This window comes from Molothrus ater, chromosome 7 (assembly GCF_012460135.2).
Source record: "Molothrus ater isolate BHLD 08-10-18 breed brown headed cowbird chromosome 7, BPBGC_Mater_1.1, whole genome shotgun sequence".
Lineage (NCBI taxonomy): Eukaryota > Metazoa > Chordata > Aves > Passeriformes > Icteridae > Molothrus > Molothrus ater.
Window position 1 is genome coordinate 12,060,381 of NC_050484.2, and position 21,746 is coordinate 12,082,126.

At 40.9% G+C, this 21,746-nt stretch overlaps 2 protein-coding genes across 6 annotated transcripts in view; one reads left to right on the forward strand and one right to left on the reverse strand.

The window, feature by feature from the left end:
* Positions 1 to 9,153: 9,153 nt before the first annotated feature.
* On the reverse strand, positions 9,154 to 17,069 carry WDR12 (WD repeat domain 12). The gene is made up of 13 exons (XM_036387080.2): positions 16,938 to 17,069; positions 16,762 to 16,856; positions 15,654 to 15,748; positions 14,915 to 15,021; positions 13,992 to 14,107; positions 13,493 to 13,647; positions 12,793 to 12,838; positions 12,518 to 12,603; positions 12,211 to 12,351; positions 11,994 to 12,099; positions 10,938 to 11,070; positions 10,351 to 10,423; positions 9,154 to 9,626 (listed from the first exon to the last, which is right to left on the reverse strand). Exons 1-13 carry the CDS (start codon positions 16,976 to 16,978, stop codon positions 9,549 to 9,551), a joined length of 1,272 nt encoding a protein of 423 aa, XP_036242973.1. The 5' UTR covers positions 16,979 to 17,069; the 3' UTR covers positions 9,154 to 9,548.
* Positions 17,070 to 17,480: 411 nt separating this feature from the next.
* CARF (calcium responsive transcription factor) overlaps positions 17,481 to 21,746 on the forward strand; it is a 34,095-nt gene continuing 29,829 nt past the window's right edge. For 4 of the 5 annotated variants that reach the window (XM_036386679.2, XM_054515418.1, XM_054515417.1 and 1 more), the window contains exon 1: positions 21,021 to 21,127. Coding sequence is in view for 1 of the 5 variants with exons in the window: in XM_036386680.2 (XP_036242573.1) it covers positions 21,017 to 21,127 (111 nt within the window). In the remaining 4 variants the exon portion in view is untranslated. Of the gene's footprint in view, positions 17,741 to 21,005; positions 21,128 to 21,746 lie in introns of those variants that run through there. The other variant, XM_036386680.2, reaches the window with a different exon arrangement.

A 21,746-nucleotide genomic window follows, 5' to 3' on the forward strand; every position in this document is an offset into this window, starting at 1 on the left:
AGCAGTAGATGTGCATAGTTCCATTTTCTTTTGCAGAATCTTGACTCTGGGGATTGGGACACATAGGCCATGCAGTGCAAGCGAGGCTGGTTTGTTACACTAATCACAGTATTTATAGTTCTCAAAGGTCTGTACCAGTTTTTCCACTCAGACCCCTTTGCCCCTGTTCCCGTAGCAACACAATCTTTTTGGTTACCAAGTCCCTGTTACATCTTCCACACTTAACTGTGCACTTTGCATATAATTACACTGTCATCCTGGAGGAGAGTGTTTCAGGCAGAAAAGAAAGAAGTTCCCCTTCTCCCTTTTGTTTGCTCAGAAAAAGCACTTAAAGAGTAACTGGAGGGACAGAAGATGGAGGAGAGGCTTTGGGAAGGCAGTTGTCTAAATGAGTACAAAGTCATTGCAAGGTTTCTTTTATGGTGACTTGTTCATGGTGGTAAGCACATTCTTCAGTTTTAATAACAAATATAGAGAACAACAGGGGGTTGTTTTCCAGCTGTGGAGGGGATTTGTTTAGTTTTGTTTGCTGAGCTCATTTTTGAGATACAATAAATACCTCAGTATGTATTTCAGCTAATGATGACGTGTCTTTTCATCCAGATTGACTTACATTGCAATCTGCCTGAGACATTGATAAGAGCTCTAACTTATTTTCTTCCTCAGATATGGCTATAAAATAAGTAATTGAAAAATAAAATGTGTGGCAATTCCAATTTATTAACAATTTTTATCATGAGAGCTCTGAGGGTGGCAGAACCAGCCCATTGTTCCAAACTGCTGAGGTGCATAAAACAACCTTCAGATTTTGAAACATTTGCAGTCAGATGTAGGGTACCTGGGAGTGGGGGAAGAGTGAAATAAAAAAAACAAGTCACTACTGTACATGTCAGACTTCATACAGAACAATGGTGACATGATAGGCATTGGGAAGAAAAAAAAATGTTTAAGGGATATATAGGCATGCTACAAAGGAAGATAAATGTAAATATTTTACCATGTTATTAAACATGGTGGGGTGTGCTGGGTTTCTACTCAAATGTCTCTAACTGAATGCAGGAAATAAGATGTTTCCAGTAATGTTTCCAGGAACTTTATAAGGTAAATTTTCTGGTCTTTTTCTTGCAACTTACGGAAGCTTATAAAAAAATTATAATATCTAAATAGATTTATATGTAAGATATAGTGTATATCTAAAGAATTCCCAAAATAACAAAAATGCAAAAAGTTAAAAATAAATGAGAAAGCACTTGTGTATATGATTTTATGTGTATATTGTTAAGCATTTTGGATAATTTTTTTGAAATGCTCATTGAAAACAGCAGTTTAAAAGGCTCTGGAGTTGTAATGTAATTTTAAATATTCGTTTCCAACCCATTTCCCATAAATGTTTTTAAAATATCTGTAAAATATTGATTTTACTATCCCAAGTTGGTTTTGGTGGTAATTTTTCTTTAAGGCTTAAGAGGTAAAGGTGCAATGGAGGGGGAATTTCTTTTCCACTATCTGTCCACGTTAGTTGTCATTTTACACTGTATGATTTATAAAGAATAGCACATGAGCAATTGCATATTATTATGCTGGAATTTAATTTTTTAATTGGAAAGACACAAAGTCTTTTTTAATCCATAATTACTGATTTTCAGTATAATGTGCTATTGAAGTTTTCAAGCATTATAAAATTATTTCTTCATTACAATTACAGCCTTGGTAATAGTCCCTGCAAAGTATAATTAGATTGAATATTTAACAGAGGACTTTTTATTCTTTTAGTTGTGAAAATGCAGCATAAATGTATTTTTTAATGAAATCCCAAATCTAATCTCTGTGGCCAATCCCAAGCAGTGACTCCCTCAGGAGACCGTAAATGTTTTAATGTGCCCTGATGTTATATATTGTATAAATATATATCTAGAGAGAGATAGAGATTGCATATCCCTACTGTTACACATTCAGTACTTATTTAAAAAACAAGGCTAAAAAGAAGGAGAAAAGAAAGAATAATCTGAAACTAGAAGGAGCTTTTTGATGTGTATTGTACCATAAAGTCCCCATCAGTATTCTACTGCTCAGAAGTAGATATCTGTACAGGCCATTTAAATGGAAGAACATTAAAAAATAACACTTTTTAGAAGGAAATTGTTGATTTATTATTTTGTGGACATAATCAGTTCAGGTAGAAAATTTGAAATATAGAAGCATTCTTTTATCTCATAGCAATTAAGCTTCTTAGCAACATGAAGAACAGAAACAAGAGTGGAAGTTAGTTACTGATGAGTGCTGAGTGCTACTTGTAGGCGGTTTATGAAGTGCAACCAAGACAAAAGTCAGAGAAGAGTGATGATCCAAGCTCCTTGTGCCTTTCACCAAGAGTAAGTCTGAGCACAGCCAGGAGGGAGGATTAGCTCCTGGAGAGGGGGTGGTGCTTCAGCCACAGGTGTGCAGAGGTCTGACTGCGGGCAGTGGTCCCTCCCAGGGCCCTGCTGGTGGTGCAGGGCTGGTGTCAGCAGCCAGGGCTGCATCAGAGCATCAGCTGTGCTTCCTTGGAACTCAGCCCTGCTCTTCTGTGCTCAGGAGTTCCTCTCAGGATGGGGGTGAACTAACAGCACAGGCATTCAGAGTAAATGTCACTGACAAAAAGGTGTGACAATGGTAAATACAGCCTACTACCCTGGCCCTGCTGTCACAAGGGACTCAGAAATGTGGGTAGGAAGAGAAATATGGTGACATGGCATTGGGAGCCCAGGGTGTCTGCTATATTGGAGTGCTAGCCTAAAGGTCTATTTAAAAAGAGGAAGTTTTTACCTTCTTGATCCTGTGAGGAATAAGAAACTAGATACTTGGCTTATAAACCAGGGAGTGGATAGCAAAATAAGAGTAAGTGGCAAGATACTGCTACAGAGGGAAACGAAAAAAGTTTGTTTCTCTCCAACTTTTTGAAAGTAGCTCTACAAACTGTTGTATCACAAATTATAAAAAATAAATACAGAAGGATGGCAGGAAATGGCAAAAGCTATACTTGAGCTAGCTAAGCAAAATCATTACCTCCAAATATGTCGGCCGAGATATAAGAGATTACGATTCAGACATCTCAAAAGTGAAAATATTTTTCAGTTGCTGCACTATACTGCAGCAGCCTGAGAAAGTATTAGAAATAGAGATTTCTTTCATTAAGACAGACTTCTCTGGTATGTGGTATAATATTCTCAACAATGATCTGGTCAGATTTGTCTCATAATCCTCTGTTTACATGTAGCAAGCAATCCCTATGGATACTGCAGAGGTTCAGAGTGGTGTGTGGTGGGATGGTGCCCAGCTTGGGAATTGTTCTCCTGGCAAAAGTCATGGCTGCTTTTTAACAGGACCATTTGGACTTGCACCTTTAAGTTACAGCAGCCTAGAGACTGGAAAGCTGAAATAGGGGAACTGTAGTCTCCTCATCTTTGGTGAGTTCATGCTGGAGTCTGAGGCACCAGTACTGCACTAAACAGCTGTTGTTTTGATTCCTCTGTTTAAATAGATTGGATTAGAAGGAGAGAAAAGCCATCATCTCCTCCCCCTCACCATTCTGTCCAAAGCTTAGTTACTATGAGGACAAATCTTATTTATTTCCTGTCAGAAAAGCCTTCACTGACATGGAGTATTTGATTTTTTGGAGATTGGTTTGACTCGGTTTTCAGCTACATTAAGATACAAGATCTAATTATTGTAAATTGCACACAGGTAGGCTGCATGTAAGCTTCTCTGAAAATCTGTATTAATGCCATTGATTTGGGTAGGCTTCACTGTATTAACTGACATGCTCTGAATTAGAGCAGGTTAGCTGAAACCAGGATCTGTTCAAATTTGTGCTGTTTAGATCTAGGAAACACTTTGTTTAGCATTGTAGCAGCAGGAGATAAGTACTGTGTTCTGAGAAACAGCAGAGAGTATCCTTTGAAGGTCTCTGTATACTCTTAAACCTAAAGAAAAACATTATGATTGTTAAATCCATTATTCTTTCATATCCTATGCTTATATCAAGAGGACCATTTTCATGTTGATGTAAGATGGAAACAAGATCTTTTGTGTAACATCAAAAGTAGTCTTGATTTCTACTCTAAGTATTAAAAACCTACTGCCAGCAAATTCTAACAGCTCATCCTATGCTCAGAATCCACCAAAATAGCAAACTACCCATCTGAGACCTGAGCGATAAGATCTCTCCAGTGGAACTCAGGGAAATTCTATCAAATTTTGACCTTTTTGGGTTTTTTTTAAGATCAAAAAGTTTTTGCAGATTTGCACAAATGTTTTCACACTTGGGCTAAAGTTTATGCAACACCTGAGAAGAAAAGAATGGGAGAGAGATGGAAATTTGTGCTCTTTAAATTAGAAAATGAATTAGTGGCTTTTAACAGGGGACATTAGAAAACAAGTTTGTTGTCAATCCCAAGCATCATAGCATAAACAACACTTCCCACTAATGCACAGCCATGCCACACCTTTCAGACTTTGGCTGTGTTTTGAGCAGATGGCTCTGGGTGTCCACATCCACTGCTCAATCAGCAGTGTGCTTAAGGCTTGGAATGACACAAACAAGGAATTTATGTCACCAGGTAGCCTTCAATGCTACAAGTATTTTAAAAAAGGAGAGTGTAGCTTATTTGGTGGTGTCCCTCCTGATCCCCCAACAAGTCCACATGACAAAGAATTCTCAGCCTGGCTGCCAGACTCTGCAGTACCACTTTGGTTACTGAAGCAAACTCAAACCTGCTAAGCTGTTCCACTAAATGTGTGTGCAGGGATGTGTGCACAGGTATGGTGGTGACACCACTGAGAGGGGAAAATAGCTTAAGATTGCCTTCCTCTCTGGTGCTGAACTGCTTCAGAAAACAACAATGTCATTCTAACACTTGATACCATTTTTTGGGTTTTTCAAATGATACAGGCAACTGAGGGTGCCCTATTGAAAGTAACTAGTACTGGTTATTGGCTGGGAGAATGAGCCATTTTCATGTGTTCATATTCCAACTATCAATTCATACTGCCTCTCCTCATGGTCCATAGGTTTATCACTAATTTGGCATCCAGCTCTGCATCAGATGTTACCACATAATCATCTTCATTCTTTGGTGAATAAATCAATTTCCAGTATTTCTTCTGTGCTTTGTCAGCGATTTATTTTGACCTGTCTTGGTTTGTGCATGTGTGTATAACAGACTTGAATAGTTTTCAAGAACTGGGATAGAGAGAGAGTTAAAGGAGAGGAATGAATTCACTGAGCATTTCCTGAAGGCTCTTCCAAGGGATTTCAGCTGTCTTTCACATGCAGTTTAGAACAGCTGTGGACTGACTGAAGATCACTACTTCCCTATTCTAAATTTATAGACCATAGACAGTAGGAAGTGTGATGGGGGAACTTTTGTATAAGCAATATAGATTATTGAGATGTTTTGCTAAAACTGGCTTATCATGTTTCTCTATACAGCTTTTTGTGAGTTCTGGTTTGCATTCAGAGGTAATTTCAAGCATTTAAAGAAATTTCTTTGCGTAAATTATACCTTATAGGCCGAAAGTATAAGTAGTAATCACAGAGCATTTATTTCAATGTTTATTTAGTTGCACTGTGTTTTTCTACCGAGATCCCCTGTTGGTCACAGGCTGCTAGCTATCCAATGGAGTAGATTGCACAGACATGGAAAATCAACATTTTGAAGTTTCAAGTATGAATACTGAAATTGCTACAGAAATTTACATTTTTGTGGTTTGAGTTGTTTCCAGCATTCCCTACAGTACATGTCTTGGTTTGGATTGCTTGATAGACTCATCCAGACTGAGCAGCTGTCTTTCCTAGACCAGACTTAGCCAACTTCTCACTGGCAGCTGAAAAGCCACTTATTTAATGCAATTTACAGGGCAATTTAAATTGGTTTTCATGACAACTAATTTCATCCCAAGTTCTGCCTGTAATTTGAGATCTCTGCCAGTGAGCTTACATCAAACAAAATTGGTGATTCAAACTTGATGGGACTTTTTTTGGCATATAAATTGCAATGTAAGCTACTACAAATTGTTGTTAGCCAATGAAGTATCTATGCAGGTCACTGCATAAATACAGTTTATGGATTAACACCCTGCTTCTCAAATTCAAGCAGGGTGTTCATCCATAAACTGCATTTACCCCTGGACTGGGGTGTGTCAGGGCCAGCTTGGCAGCCCCATTCTGACAGAGAGTAGAAATCTAAAGTGTGTTTACCTGTTCTCATTAAGTTTTATTCTGATAAAACCTTTTGCCTTCTCCACAGTACGGGAAAAGAGCACATGCTGAAATTTCAGAGAGGTCATGGAACAGATCAGCCTAAATCTGCTGCTTGTTTGGGACTTTTGTTTGTTGTTTGGAGGGGTTGTTTGCTTTTTTAAGAATCATGTTTATCATCACATAATTTTGGAGATAATTTGTACCCTTTGTTAATTCAGTAATGAGAAAACCTTTAAAAATTCTGCAATTCTTCAAGTTCTATCCACATTTAATAAGACTTAAACTAACATAGGAGTGTAACAAAACTGTATTTTCCCTTTAGGGAATTTGTGCATGTGCCTATCTCATGCTTTCTGTTGCAGAAATGTCAGAAAATTCAGAAGATAACCTCACATCTTGGAAGTTTTCATTGGAAGTGTATTCCTTTATCTTTCTGCTTCCTTCCAGTCTTGGTGAAACACTTTTGTTTAAATTGCAGAAGTCACTTTAAGCATATGTGGTTAGATCTGTTTCCTAAGGTATGCATGCTAAAATCTAGAGGAGTATGTTGAGTTTATCCTGGAAATTTATCAGCCTGTACAAAACCAATCAAAACTTCAGTAAGTTTATCTTCACTAAGGACAAACCTCACCCCAGGCTCTGGACTGTAGGTTGAAAGGGACAGGCAGAGCAGTGCTGGCTGGAGATCTGCACTGCTGGCCCAAACTCCTGTGTCTACATTATCCACACACACACATTCAGGTTGTGTGTCACTGGAATATTTACTTTAATGTTTCCTTCCCCCTTCCCTTGTTTTTAATTCAATCTTGCAGTTGAGAGAAGACAGATTAAAAAAAACCAAATGCCAACAAGAGAGAAAAAGCAGTGCTCTGCCAGGGCTGGCTGTAGGGAAGGGATGGCAGCCATCCAGAAGCAAAGACGAAATTCTCAAAGCAAGAAGAAAGCTGAAAGAACCAGCTGGGTAAAAGGAAACACATGAAGAGAAAATGCAAATGTGACACTAAGCCAGAGACCAAGCAGGTGAGACCTTGCCTTGAGCTAATGCATGGTGGTGTTTGAACTGTGTTTAGAGGCAGCGCACGTGTGCTGGTGGACATTTTATGGCAGGTGTCAGTGCAGAATGGAAGGATACAAATAGAACAATGTGTATTGCACAGCCTCTCAAAAACAAACCAACCCCCACCTCCCATCAATAAAAAACAAACGTAGGTCAATCTTGCAGTAGCTGATTATTGTCTTTATTCCCCTCCCTTGTAGAATCACTTTTATATTTAAGCGAAATTGGCAGTTAGTACATAAAAATTCCTTATGGCTTTCGTATTATGCTACTAGGGCACTAGGAATGTGCAGAAATGGTTTTTAGAGGAGGAAAGAATTATTTTTTGTGAGTAGAATCACCATCAGCACCTTGACTCTGGATTACCATGTTTTTGACTCAGTTCTTCTGCAGTTTTAAAATCAACTCATGTTGATCACTGTAATTTCACATGATTATTTTAAATGGAAGGACTGCATGTTCAAAAGGGAACTCTTATTAAAACATTTTATTTAAGATTACAGGTTATTGAAAGAAGTGTCTGCCAAATGTAAAATGTCTGGGTTTCAGGATAATTTATGGACAGTGGTAATACAGATATATTCCAAAAATACATTATACTCACACTGGTATCACTTCATGTTAATATGGTTTACTTAGTTCCTTCTTTGGCTGTTCTTTTGCCACAGTACTTTTCCAGACAAGAGGAGAGTATAAAAATGCTCCTGCTTTTCATTCTGGTCTATCAAAACCTGCCTTTTTAGATACATTCTGTGTATTTTTTTACAGGTAACAGTAGATCTGATGGATTCACTGAAACTAAAACAACTGATGCCACAGGGTTTGCTTGAGTCTAAATAATACTAGTCTAAGAGAAGCTGATACTTCAGGTAACATGATCTTTTTTAAAAAGTGTTTTGTAAATCTTTTTGGGAAGGCAAGAAAACCATATTAGCTTATTTACCTTGCTTTAATGAGTCTTTAGACATAGGCATATAAGTTGTCAGTTGCAGTGCTTCACTTGCAGAGCAAAGGGATCAGAGATCCTTCCCCTGTCCTTTGCCATTTTCACCAGTTTTGCTCTTTGTTATTTCTTAAAACTCCTTACTCAGAACTATATATGAAGTATATATATAGTTTATATATAATGATATATATATATAAAATGATATATATATATTCTATATTATAAACCCGGTGGTCAGAGTTCCCATTCTTCAAAGAAAAATTATTAATTTAAGCATTTAACTTGTTAGTGCTGTACAGGTGTTACACTGATTGAAAGCCAAGGCACTGGTGAGGATATTCAAGTGAGGTCTGCACACAGTTTAACAGTGTGCTGCTTGAACATCACACGTATGTGATCTAACAAAGTGCAGCAAAGCTTTTGCATTTGAATGCTGAACTCAAAGCAAAACCACCAGCAGAGAAATTGAGCATGTTTGAATAGTGCTTATCCTCTATCAACCTAAAAGCTATCGCACCTTTTTGCATCTGTTCTTTGTAAGAACCAAGTCCTTCTACTTCTGCCTTCTCTGTGTGACCCACCATTGTTTCTACACATCCTTAGGTCCAAGACACCACATTAGTGGCACTGCAGCACAAGTACTGTGGTGCAAGGCTGGCATTCTTATAATCTACAACCCTAATTTATGAGCCACTAAAATATGGAATATTTCATCTGCCAATGAATCTGTCAAGTTCCTGTATATCATCATATAAATGTATGCTATTTATACTGCACACATACCAAGTCTTCATCCTAGAAAGAAGCCTGGGTTCTTAATTAAGGACTAAATCATAAGAACTGCCAACAGCCACACTGAGAGGAGAGCTGAAATCTCATTTTTATCTGGAATGACACACTAAACCAATGAACTGTTGATAAAAGCTTTATTTTTTTTCCCCCCAACATAAAGCAGGTAAACTCAAAAAATAATTTAGTCATTGAGTAGTTTTTTCTGTAAGTATCAGTGAACGGTTTACTTTTTATTAAAAGGGCTATACAAATAGTAATTTAAAAGATGCTAATTCAAAGCCATCCAAAAGGGAGGAAATGACCTTTGCTTTGTTTCAGATGAATACCATTTGGGCTTTGCTATTTTTCTGTGACAAATATGGATATAGGTTACCAATACAAAACCAGGAACAGCTCTCTGAGCAACAAACTCCTCCCTTCTTCAGAAGTTGGTTGTGTAGAGATGCTAATAGAGAGCAACTGCTGCAAAAAAATCTTTGTTTTTAAAAAAAAAGTCTTCTGGCTGTTGACCTTCATGCCCCAACATCAGAGGCTGTAGCTGGGTATCTGTAGCAATACAGTTTGTTGTCTGCTCCTCCACTCAGCAACAACTGATGAGAGAAGGAAACTGGGAATTAATATCAGAACTATGCAAAATAAGTACATAGAAGTTAAGGACTCAATTTTTCTTTCCTTTATAAAAAGCAGCAGTGAATAATGAACTGTTAATGCATGACTAAATCCCAGAATCAGAGTGCAGAAGCAACTTTGTCTCTTACTCTCCTCTTAAAATTAGAAGTGAAACTTGTGTAGGAAAGCTGCTAAAGCTTTTCCTGACTTTTATAGTGAACAGGAGCCACACTGAGAATCTTGAACATTCACAGAATGGGGTTTTTTGGTAATTTTAAATATGTGTGTACCACTGCAGTAGCAGAACAGCTTGCTCTAGAGGATGATACAGTTTCCCCTTCTACATATACTGACTGCCACACCCCAGCTTTACTTCATGCTTTAGTCCCCATGGCAGGAGGCTACCTTGGAACATGTGTTCTCTGAGTAAGGTGCAGTGCTGTTCTCATCTCTCCTTGTCTGGAATATCACTACAACGCTCCAGTTAAAGCCACAGAGCTCCTGCTCCCACCCTTCCCCTTTGCAGAGTCTAGGGACATGCTGCAGTGCCTGGACATCACCACCCAGACATCAAACACAGCGCAACTACAGCTGCTTGTTCTCTTCCAGCCTTAAGCATAAGGAGGTAACAGCCCCTGAGTGCTCTTAGCTTTCTTCTTAAACATCATGCATATAAATCAAGTAACTTGCTCCTCAGATTCTTACCCCTGCTTCTGCCCAGTCCACACACAAAACCTTGTCTTCATGAGCAGCCAAGTCATAGAGAGGAGCTTTGCAACTGGTGAGAAACAGGTTTGAAGTTATGTGAGCAACTGCAGACAACGACTGGTCCCAGGGAGAAATGCTATCCCAATGCTATCCAACAGATGTGATCAAGCAGTTATAAACACTTTGAGAGAGTACAGACATTGACCATCTGGAATGCTTCCTCTGCTTTCCCCAGAGCCAATCACATCAGTATTACTCTCTCCTACATCCCCAAAGAGGAAAGCAACAACATTTTTCATCTGCTTGCGAACAACTTTGAGACTGAAATTCAATCACTTGTTGGGAAGAATTTATTATGGCTTCCTTCTTGCATGTGTAGATGCTGCTCAACAGCATATGCTTTCCAGCCCTGTGGTAAACTACATGTATTTTTCTCCCTTTTATTATATGGTTGATTTCCAAAACGGTTTTCACAAATGCCACAGGTGTTTCCACTAACTGACTGCTTTTGCTATTTCCTGAGGGGTAGCTCACCCTGTAGGCTTATGTGCCTTTGCACAGCAACAAACACAGGTTTATTTTACCTCCTTGTGTCCCAAAGCTTCACAATGTTGTCCAGAGAACCAGAGATCAGCTGGTGCTCGTGGGTAGGTGACCACTTCACAGATGTCACCCAGCCTGTGTGAGAAGTCAGAGACAGGAGAACCAAGGAGCCATCTGAATAGAAAGAGGAAAAAATACAGACATCAGCAGATGCTGAAACCAGCACTTTGAGGATGTATACAAAATCCAGTGCAATTGCAGTTCAAGTTAAGTGAACTCTAAATAAAATGAACAAAAATGTAAGCCACAGAAGTTCTGGAGAAGAAAACAAACCAAGCCAAACAAAAAAGAAACCAACCTGAAACCACTCAAAATGTATTTTCTTGCCACTAAACTTCCTTTTCAAAGATTTTCTTTTTAAGCAAACAAAAAAAATACTTTTATTAGCAACATGTAATATGCTGGTGAACTTCGGATTAGCTTTACAGAAGTCAAACAAGTAAATATTATTTACTATTTGTGGCTTTCCCTGTTCAGCACCTGAACAGAGCCTACAAAAAGAGATGTGTTCAAGGCCAGTCTGGGTGGGGCTCTGAGCAACCTCCTCTGGTGGAAGGAGCCCCTGCCCAGGGCAGGAGCATTGGAACTATCTATCTATCTAACTATCTTTAAGGCCCCTTCCAACTCAGACCATTCTATGAAATGTGTCTATGAAAATAAATCTGATAGGCTCAGTCATAATATCTGTAATTCCATCTGTTTATGAAATATGGTACCATGTCCAAGTGACTACTGTTTCACTTTAATGGTTATCAGACCAGCCTCAGTCTGAACCTTACAAAAAAAAATCCATTCCGCAACTGCACAGCTGAACATTCATTAGTAAGTTAAAAAAAAAAAGAATAATTTCTAAATTCTTAGCTAAGACATTAAGTCTTGCACCAGAATACAGAAAATAGATGTAAGCTTTGTATTTAATAGAAGCCCCCAAAGGGCTGGTTTCAAGCAGAGGGACCAGAAGAGTTTGTGAGATGTCTCTTGACAGGACAAAGTTCTGATCCTGAAGAACATCTTTGAGACCATCATGTTTAGCTCACCTTTGCTGCGAGGATCCCACAGTCTGATATGTCTGTCAGTGCTCCCTGATGCAAGGCGGCGACACAGGGATGAGTAGGAGACAGAATTAAACACTTTGTTTCCTGTCTGTCAGGAAAGAAAATAGTAACTAAGACAGGAGCTACTATTTTACACAGCTTTTTCTTTTTCTCTGAGCTGGACTCAGCTGAATCTACAGCTTGAGTATAATGATCTCACCAAAGTTGATTTGAGATCTCCAGTCTCAGCATCCCAGAGTTTAATGGTGTGGTCCCACGATGCGCTGCAAATTTCTTCAGCATCTGTCCACAGCACAGAGGAGATGGCTTCTGTGTGGCCAGAGAGGGTTGCCAGGGGAGTCTAGAATTTAATGGGGACAGATTTGAGTAAGTTATCAAACAAATAAAAGAGTCTGATCATCCTGAGACATACCAGCAGTTTTAAAGTCGCCTTTAGCAAAGAGAAATTATTTGTTGTGGCTGTGCTTCTAAAGAAAAATCCTGGACAAACCCAGAGCTCATCTTACCCTTGTTAGTCCAAGCTGTTCTGTTTTCTGCTTTTTCCGTGGTCTATTAGCTGCTTCTTCCACTTCATCCTCTTCATCTGTAGGTACTGGGACAGAAGACAGGCAGACTTGAGCTACAGATTTTTGAATTCCATCTCCATGTAAGTAATTAAGCAAATCCCCACATTTATGGTGCCTTCAACCACCACGCAGCTGATAACAAGATCTGAAACTGTGTAATTACCCATACCAGTAACTCACATAATGATGGATAACCTTACAAACTTCCATCTTACCTGCAGACCAGATCTTCAACATCTTATCCCAGGATCCACTGCAGAACTGTATGAACAGAAACATTTTGTTAAATCTTGATCCAGATAGACCTTGGAAGAGAGACCTGCTTGAAAAATGGGTTATAACACACAAATAACAGTGCTGGGCTCCTAAAATCCCCCCCTCCCAGATGTCTGGCATACATCAAATTATTCTTTTTACTTCCTTTGTAGGAAAAATATCTACAAAATGCCTATTTCCTTCAGCACCAAAAAGTTTGACTTTAAACTGTCTGATATTGAGTCAAGCTGGGAGCAATGACTACACCTTTGGTGGGAGTGCTCATAACTGTTGAATTTCTGGGTGAAGGGAAAGAACGTCTTTATCACCTGCTTTTTCCAAGAACTCTGGAATATTTTTTTCCTACAAATATTTAGGTCAAATTTGAAAATACTTCGTTATAGCATACAATTCTCAGGCATTTAAAGTAAAATACACTTTAAATTTTCACTTGTTTTCTAAACTAAATGATTTTGTGATTCTATGGATTAGCACTGATGTGACACTCTTAATCCTCAATAACCACCACTTATAAGACTGGAAAATTATCACTGTGTCATAAAATCATGATGAATACCCATGCAAGGACAAAACCAGGATTTCTGAGGTACAGGCTGCTAAACCACAAAACACAAAGGTTTCTTTCCAGAAGTCACTCACTTTGGTTCTTGTGCAATCAACAGCCACTGACTCGACACTGCCAGCGTGTCCCCTGCAGCAGTGAAGGGCTTTCACTTTGTTTTTCTCCACATTCCACTCCCAGAGCAGGATAGTTTGGTCCATGGAAGCACTGAGTAACAGGCATAATAAACTATCTGAGGAAGAAAAAAGTTACACTCATGCCCAGCTCAGCTTTCCAAAGTTTTTATAAATAATTATTCTGATCCTAGAGGAAATAGCAGATAGACAGAAACTTACACGTGCTTCAGTTTACATCATGTTGCCCTGCATGTACAGTTACTATAACTACACATACACCATATTTGTTAATGGAGACTGCAGGGTGGATACACAACAACCATCTTAAAGTGAATTTCTTACACCACTGACAGAGATTGAAATAATTACATTTAGATAATTAAATATTCATAGTTAAGGAATGCTAACATTCCCCCCCAGTAAATCAAACTACTACTATTCCCCTGCTATATATACTGACCTTGCTTCACCCACGCCACATCCTTCACTACTTCTGTGTGCCCAGCTATTGTGGTGATGGATTTTCCTTCCACAGACCAGATCCGAGCAGTCTGGTCGTAGCAGCCAGTTAATATCCTACAGGTACAGCATTGGAAACATCTTTAAGACCAACAAATGTTTTTATGAAATAAAGCCTCAACCAGAAACTTGGCAAAACTATTAGCAGAGTAACTGGTTTAAAAGAAATAGCTTGAAAGAGGAAAATATAGCTTTTTGCTACAGAGCAAGGCTTCATTAAAGCCTTGCAACTGGGGAGCCAAGAGTACAGGCTAGAAAGACGAGCACTGAGAGTACTGCATGTTCTGGTTGGTGGGACTTAAGATCCCTTCTATAATTTACATAATTCAAAACTCAATTTGTTAGTTTTAGTATGTTGCCAGGGGTTCTCAAAGCATTTTCAAATCTCTACTTAATATATGAACATTACCTAGTTGATTGGGAAATAAATGTGAAAATACAATAGAATAATTATGCCTCTTTGGCTTTTTTTCAGGAAAATCTCTGCAGAAAGGTAGGCTATTCTATTTATTGCTGATGGGTGTCATGTTGGAAGTCAAGGATTTAAGCAAAAAAGAGTAATGAGGAAAACTTGTTTTCCTTTAAGAAAAAGGATACTAAACAACATTTGTTCATTTGCATAAGCAATATCTCAAGTTCAGTGTCTCTAGCTGTCTTCTACCTGTGTTAAAGTCACTGTTGTGACAGCATAACAAGTGAACTGCTTACAAAAGCAAGTAGCTGACTGACTTGAAAGGTTAAAAAAATACAGCAAAGAGGGGAAAAAACCCACCCAAGGGATTATTAAAGAGAAAATACTCTATTTGATACCAGGGAGGAACATGAATAAGCAAGACAAAACTTAGAACTGGCTTAGTGTGGTACCATTCTTCAGTGGCTTGAACAGAACTGATCCAGTCATCATGGAAGATGCATTCTTCTGGCTGAGGGGCCATGTATTTCTCCACATACTCTATTTCCACCACTTCTTCCTGAGCTCACAGACAAAACAGTTATTTAGTGATGTAGCATGGTTTTGGATTTTTTAATCACTAACAGTAAAATTTAACTGTAGTGTGGCACAAATGTACAAGTTTATTGAGCAAAGGTCGTGGTATCCAAGTTCTTTGCCACATCAGTAAAACAAAAGTATTTAGAAAAAAAGTGTGAATTACATTGCTTTCCATCTTTTTATCAAATTACTATTAATACCAAGCTGGAAGCAAAAGCAAGTGATTTCAGTCTTCTTACATTCCTCTTCTTCTATATTTACTAATACAAAACTGGTGTCTAAAACACTGCAACATTTTCTAGAGGTAATATTAAATATCCCCATTATCTCCCACCATAAGAGACAAAAATGTATTAATGATGAACTGAATAAGAGAAGAATTTCCCCTTTGAACTGTACACAGACAACAGATTGGATAACATTCCTTGCACTGTAGTCTCCAATCACTGCAGTTCGTAATGGATTTAAAAATATAGGGAATTCTCCTGGGAAAGAAATGAAACTGAGCAAGGAAATCTACCCAGCCAACAGTGTAATATCTAAATCAGATTGAAGCAAACTGGCTAAATATGTTCTACTGCCCAAGAAGGAGAGACATTGAGTATGACTTACTGTGGAAATGTTTTCCATTTCCATGTGTGTGACCAGTGGCAACCGCAAGAACTGGCCATTGATAAGGAAGTCAAATTCCACATACTTGTGATCCTCTGAAACAAATAGGGAAAATCAGTGTTCAGGTGTCACTATTTATTTGTCACTGTCAAGAATGGCCTAATGTTGTGAATGGTTCAGGAAATGGAGCCAGGAAGAGTTTAAAAAAGACCCAAACATAAACAACCCCCAAAACAAATGACAACAAGAACAAAAACCCCAACCAATTAGTTTCTACTCCCAGTTTTAAGTGGGCAGCCCGTTACTTCCACAGGATTATTTAAGAGGAAGGAAAATTTGCTGTTGGGATTCAAAGAGTTGTTTGCCTCTTATTGTATTTTCTCTGTAGCTCTGTGTAATCAAAACCCAGCGGTGCTTCCTGACTGTTCTTTATGGATCTTGCCATTCTCATTACCACCAGCTAGAGCCCTGTATTTGTGGCAACAGTAGGAAAATCCTAAGAACATTTGGTTTGTATTTCTCCCTTTGTAATGGCCTAAGTGACAAAGGCTCTGCATTTTGGCAGAAGCACTGCACTGTGGACCAGTTTTCTGTTCAGAACTGTTTGCAATGTCACGGGTTGAAAGCAACTTGCAAAAGGTTCAAGAAGCAGGGTATAATACCACTGACCCAGTTTCTTATAGAAAATGGGATTTTCCAACAACATCGGACATCTGGCTTTCCCAGATCAGCTTTCAAGTCAGTCGGCCCATTTCAGCACCGACAGAATAGCTGAGTTTTCTAAAAGGCTGTTATAAAAACGAAACCTCTGATTTCATTAGTTCTTGTGCCAGGTTTGGGGCAACACTTCCGTTCCCATCTGCTGCGGCAGCCTGGCCTGTGGCGCCACACAGCATGCCAGCCTTTGGTGCATCTCTCTGGGAATGCCCAGCAGCGCCGGTACCGCAGCGTTTCAGATCAGGTTCCAGGAGCGCCTCACCGCAGGCAGCCAGGCCAAGGCAGCGGGGCAGGACCGGCTGTGGCTGTGACAGCCCGCGCGGCGCCGGGCCCGGCCTGGGGACACGGGGCACGCCGGGCTCCGAGAGGCCGCCCCGGCCGCGGGACCTACCGTGCGCTGCGGCCAGCAGCTTGTTGATGAGGTGGCTGAGGTCGGTGGTCTCGGAGGTCGCGGGCACCGAGAAGGGCACATCCTCCACGGCGAACCTGCGGGCACAGCGCTCCGTTACCGCCTCCGCGTCACTCGCTCCCGAACCCACCCCCGGCCCGGCAGGGGAGGCCGCTCACCTGCGGTTCTCGGTGCGGAACCGCGCCGTGAGCTGCGCCATGGCCGCCGCTGTCGCCGGCACCGGCACCGAGCACGTGTCGCGGCGCGCCCCGGCCGAGCCCCCCGCGGGACCGCGCACCGCCCGCGTGCCGCGCGCCCGCCGCGCTCCCGAGAGGCCGCGCGCCTTCCCGGCGCCCCCCGCGCGCCCCCGCCCCGCTCCGCGCTGAGGGCGGGCGCGCGTGCGCGGAGCGGAGGCGCGCATGGCGGCGCGGCTGCGGGAGCCGAGCCCAGGTGGAGTAACGCGGCTCCGGCATCTCCCCCTGGGCCGCCGCGACGCGGCCCTGGCCGGTGCTTCCCGCTGCCCCCGCCGCGGGGCTGTGGTGCCGAGGGGTGCGACGGGTGCGGGCTGAGGCGCCCTCCGCCCTCCTCAGGGCTGGGGTGCGTTCCGGGGTCTCTTGCAGGTGCGGGAGCGGCTCCTGAGGGCGGCCGCCCGCGCTGTGCCGGGCTGTGCTCGGGCTCTGTCCAAGCTGTGCTCGGGCTCTGTCCAAGCTGTGCTCGGGCTGTGCCGGGCTGTGCTCGGGCTGTGTCCAGGCTTTGCCGGACTGTGCCGGGCTGTGCTCGGGCTGTGTCCGGGCTTTGCCGGACTGTGCTCGGGCTGTGCCCGGGCCGGACAGTGCCCCGTGTGCTTCCCGGGGTCGCTGGAGTGGTGGTCTCTGCTCGGAGTCACTCGGGTTGTGTTTCTCTGCATGTCAAGCGGCACACCCACAATAAAGTGCCTACTAGAAGTAATAAACCCTACGCGCGGTGGACTTAAAAAGAAGCTGTAAGTGAGTTTGGTGTTCTGGGAGAAGGCTGCTTGTGTGAGGACATGCTGTGTGCTTGCGCTGTTTATAAATTTTTTCCCCCTACCTTTTTGACAGTTGTTCGTGGCCTCTGGGGAACAGCCGGGGTTTCCCTGAGTGGTGACTCGGTGTTAGAGCGGGCGGGTGTTGGGTGTTTGCTGTTTCGTGAGAGTCGGAAATCTCGTCTATTTCTTAAGCATACTTCACAGACCTAGCGTTGTTTGTCAGCGAAATTGACACAGGGTCATTTTCCAGCTATTGGCGTTGTCTACCAAAAACTGACTTGAGAAATCTTTTATGTGTGAGTCCCTAGATCTTCTCTGTATTCTTAACAGCATCTGCCTCCTCTTCCGCTCTTCCGTGATAGAGATAAGGCTAAATCTCAAACCTGGTACAAGTTGACAAAGCTAATTGTAACTCCTTTACTGGGGAGGACCCCTATGTCCTGATTTCCTCCCTGATATGTTTTGCTGTAATTCACACCCTTGTGAATTTGTGCTACTGTGAATGGTTGTAGAGAAATGCCCTCAGAGGGAGCTTTTTCAGACAGTGAATTTTGATTGCTGTAAGCTATGCAGTTATCCAAAGTTTTCTTATAATCTTGCAGAAAACTCAAAAGAGATTGGTGGTGAAGCATTGAATTGTATGTATCTTCTGTTAAGTATAACCAACACCCTGCATACAGCGCTCATGGTGGTTATCATGTTTGCCTGTGGTAGCAGTTTCTGTGGCTGCTTGCTGTCTTTGTAGAGGTGAACCTGGGACAACAATGGCCATAGAGTTCCCTTTACTTGAGAAAAGTGCTTCCCAAATGGAAGCAGGGTGAAGGAAATAGACCTGTGGCATTAAAATACACTAACCCATGTGTTGGAAATGGCCCTGGAATGCTGGACTCGGGAAGCAGCCTATTAAGTGTTGGGGTTGGAATTGTGTTAATGCTGAAGCAGAGGCACAGAGAACTGCCTGTGTGCTTTGAGGATGCAGCTCTTGTTCCCACTGTACACTAACGTTAACCTTCCACATTTCTCCTTCAGCCAGCTGTTAAACATGTGATGCCCTGGTGTTACAGTGGGAATTTTTGTGGCACTCACTTAATGTTTATGAAATGATATTTACATGCTATTTACACATTGCTGACAAAATATCCGTAGACTTATGTATACATAAATATACAGGATTTAACTCTCCTGTTTGGGGAATTGGTCAGCAATATTTTTACAACCATAAGATCCATTAACTGTGCATGTTCTTGTACACCTCTGTAGAAGCATATTTCTCTAAGAAAAAAAATAATAATCTCTGTGGTTGCACACAAGCATTTAGGTTAATGAAACCTGGATGGTTAAACCATGGAGTTGATTTTCCAAGTGGTGTGTGTGCCAGTGGTTTGCCTGGGTTATAACACTGATCAGACAAAATCATGGGCAAAATTGTACCACGGGGATTATTTTAAACCCAAATATAAAATATATGGGCTGCTTATGAAAAGAAGCTGGATGAATATCACTGTGTATTTACCTTACTGCTGGATTTTTTCCCCTGAGCTTTGTTATTAACTATTGTTAGCTACAGGATGTTGGGCTGCTGGGGTCATTGGTCTGTCCCCATAGAGCTGTCCTTGTGTTCTGTTGTTGGGTTCCAGCATGCTCAGAGTCCGTGCTATCGGTGTCTGGAACAAACTCAGTTTATCTCAAAGAACTAAATGTGCTGCTTTTGCCAAACTGCCGTCTCTTCTTTACGTCTTTGAACTGAGAGGAAATGGTTGAGTGATGATGAAATCTAGCTTTCTGGGTTTTTTTTTTTTCCATTTGCTGCTAAGATGCTTCAGACATTTTAACTGAAACATCTTATAATTGTTCTCAGATCCAAAGCTCAAAAATATTTGGTAAACATGAGGTAACTTCATTTGGAACTTGGTCTAGGGTGTCATCACTTGAAAATTGAATGGAAAAATAAATCTGCTTTAGATTAAAGTATTAATATATTGAGCATATGAGCTGCTTAACTTCTCAATGTTGTTTGTATCAGCAGGATGCTTTATTCAGCTTCAAAAGCCAAGGAGATGTGGATTTACTTTGCCTTTGTGTCCTTTATACCTTTGCAAAGCAGAATAAATCTGTGCTTTAAGAGTTGTACAGTTCTTTTGAAGTTACTCTCTAGCCTGTTACAGTCTCCTTGCAAAAGCTGTAAACAGTTGAAATACCAGAGCCAAGAAGGTCCATCTTGAGGAATTTGCTTGCGTGGTGTGGTGAAGAAGATACAGCTGGTAGGAGTCATGTGCTAATATAATGCAGCCTGTCTTTAAAATAAAATACTGAAGGGAAAAATCGTGACCACCCTTCCCCCTCCTTCACCCCAAACTACAGGAGTTTTCTTCTGTTCATTTGGGTATGTTGTGTGTGTAGTCTTATATATGTAAACTCTTGTTAGGCAGGGGCCAAGTTAATTGTCATTTTGTCCTGCTGCTTGTGAATGTTTGGGATTGGCTGCTGCTTTGAAGGGTGTGCTATGTGCATGAGAGCATTGTCCTGTGGATGTGGCAATTCACTGTCCAATATTATCTGTCTGTTTGAAGGTTTGCAATGGGCAGCTGAGTATCTTGAAGCTTTCTTTGGGATAGGAGGTAGATTTCTGAACTGCTGGGAACTCTGTCTTTTTGTCTTTCACCACGTGATTAATGCCAAATTTTGTTTGACATGTCTGGTGGTTTTTTCTGCCCAAAGCATACCACTGTAGACTAACAATAGTAATTTTTTTCTTTTATATGCTGTCTTATAAGCCTTTAAAACCAATTGATTTACTTCAAGATGTCTGCATGACAGAGTTGCATAATGCAAATTCTGTCTGGTGATTATGGAAGAAGATGACTAATGTTTTTATAAAGCACTGCTGGCATGTGCTTAAATATCAAGTGTTCTCTGGATGTGTGTGGTTGTTAGTTCAGTGCTTTTGGACATATTCAGATGAAAATCGTGGGAGGGAGTATGTGTGTTTTGTATCTGTGTATGCAATGACAAATCAAGCAAATTGTCTCATATAAAAGCCTAAGCTCTACTCCTGGAGCAACACACTGGAATTTTTCTGCAGTGAGTAATAATGTGATAAGGAGGCAAGGATTTCTGGAGAACTTTGCTGTTATCTTGCAACAGCATTAGAATTTGTAACATGAAGTTTGTAAAACCTGAAGACAACACCTGCGGCAATCTCCTGGCAGAAGGCTAAAATGAACTTCTATAACCTTTTCAGGTCACCTTGTAATGGAAGAGAGTGGAGCTGACCATGATATTGCTATGGAAGGATCTAATGATTTGTTCATAGGCAGCTGTAATGCTACAGGAGAGTCAGAAACAAATGATCAGATTTTTCAGGTGAGGTTTGAATGCTTTGTCCTTGTAGATGCTTCCTTTGCATCCACTCTGATGAGTTTAAAATATGCTATTTCATCAATGCAGGATTTTCTTGCCCTTAGAGTAAGACATGGTGTCTTTTAAGAATGTGCATCCTTCTGTTGGATTTCTGTGCCATTCAGTTTAGAACTGATGAATATCCAGATGTTACCTGTAATGACAACCTTCAGTCATTATGTCCTGCTAAGGTGCTGAAGAAATGCATGTTTTATTTTGTTAACTCTTTAAAAAAGAATGCTTTATGACATGTGTTGGAGTAGGAGAGGTTCAGAACAGGTGAAAATGAGGTAGCATTGCTTAGTGACCAAATGTGACAAATAAAGAGTCCAGGGACACAGGACACCTGTGTATGTATTGAGGGAGAGGAGTCTTTCATGTATTTTTTATTAGATATTGCCAGATCTTATTTGGGGGAAATTTCTGTGCATGAATCCTCTTCTGCAGAATGTTTTTCTGACATGAAATGTCATTCAGGTAGCGATTTATTTGTGTGCTTATTGTCTCTGCACAATGGCTTTAACACAACAGGTGCCACTTGTTTGGTGCTGCTTTTCTGGTGTAGTTCACCGTAGATAGTTTC

Coding starts and splice junctions, on each gene's coding strand:
- WDR12 (XM_036387080.2), bottom strand. CDS start 16,978: ATGGCGCAGCTCACGGCGCGGTTCCGCACCGAGAACCGCAG. Junction 15,749..16,761: donor GCTGCTGGCCGCAGCGCACG/GTAGGTCCCGCG, acceptor TATTTGTTTCAG/AGGATCACAAGTATGTGGAA. Junction 15,022..15,653: donor AAATGGAAAACATTTCCACA/GTAAGTCATACT, acceptor CTGTGAGCTCAG/GAAGAAGTGGTGGAAATAGA.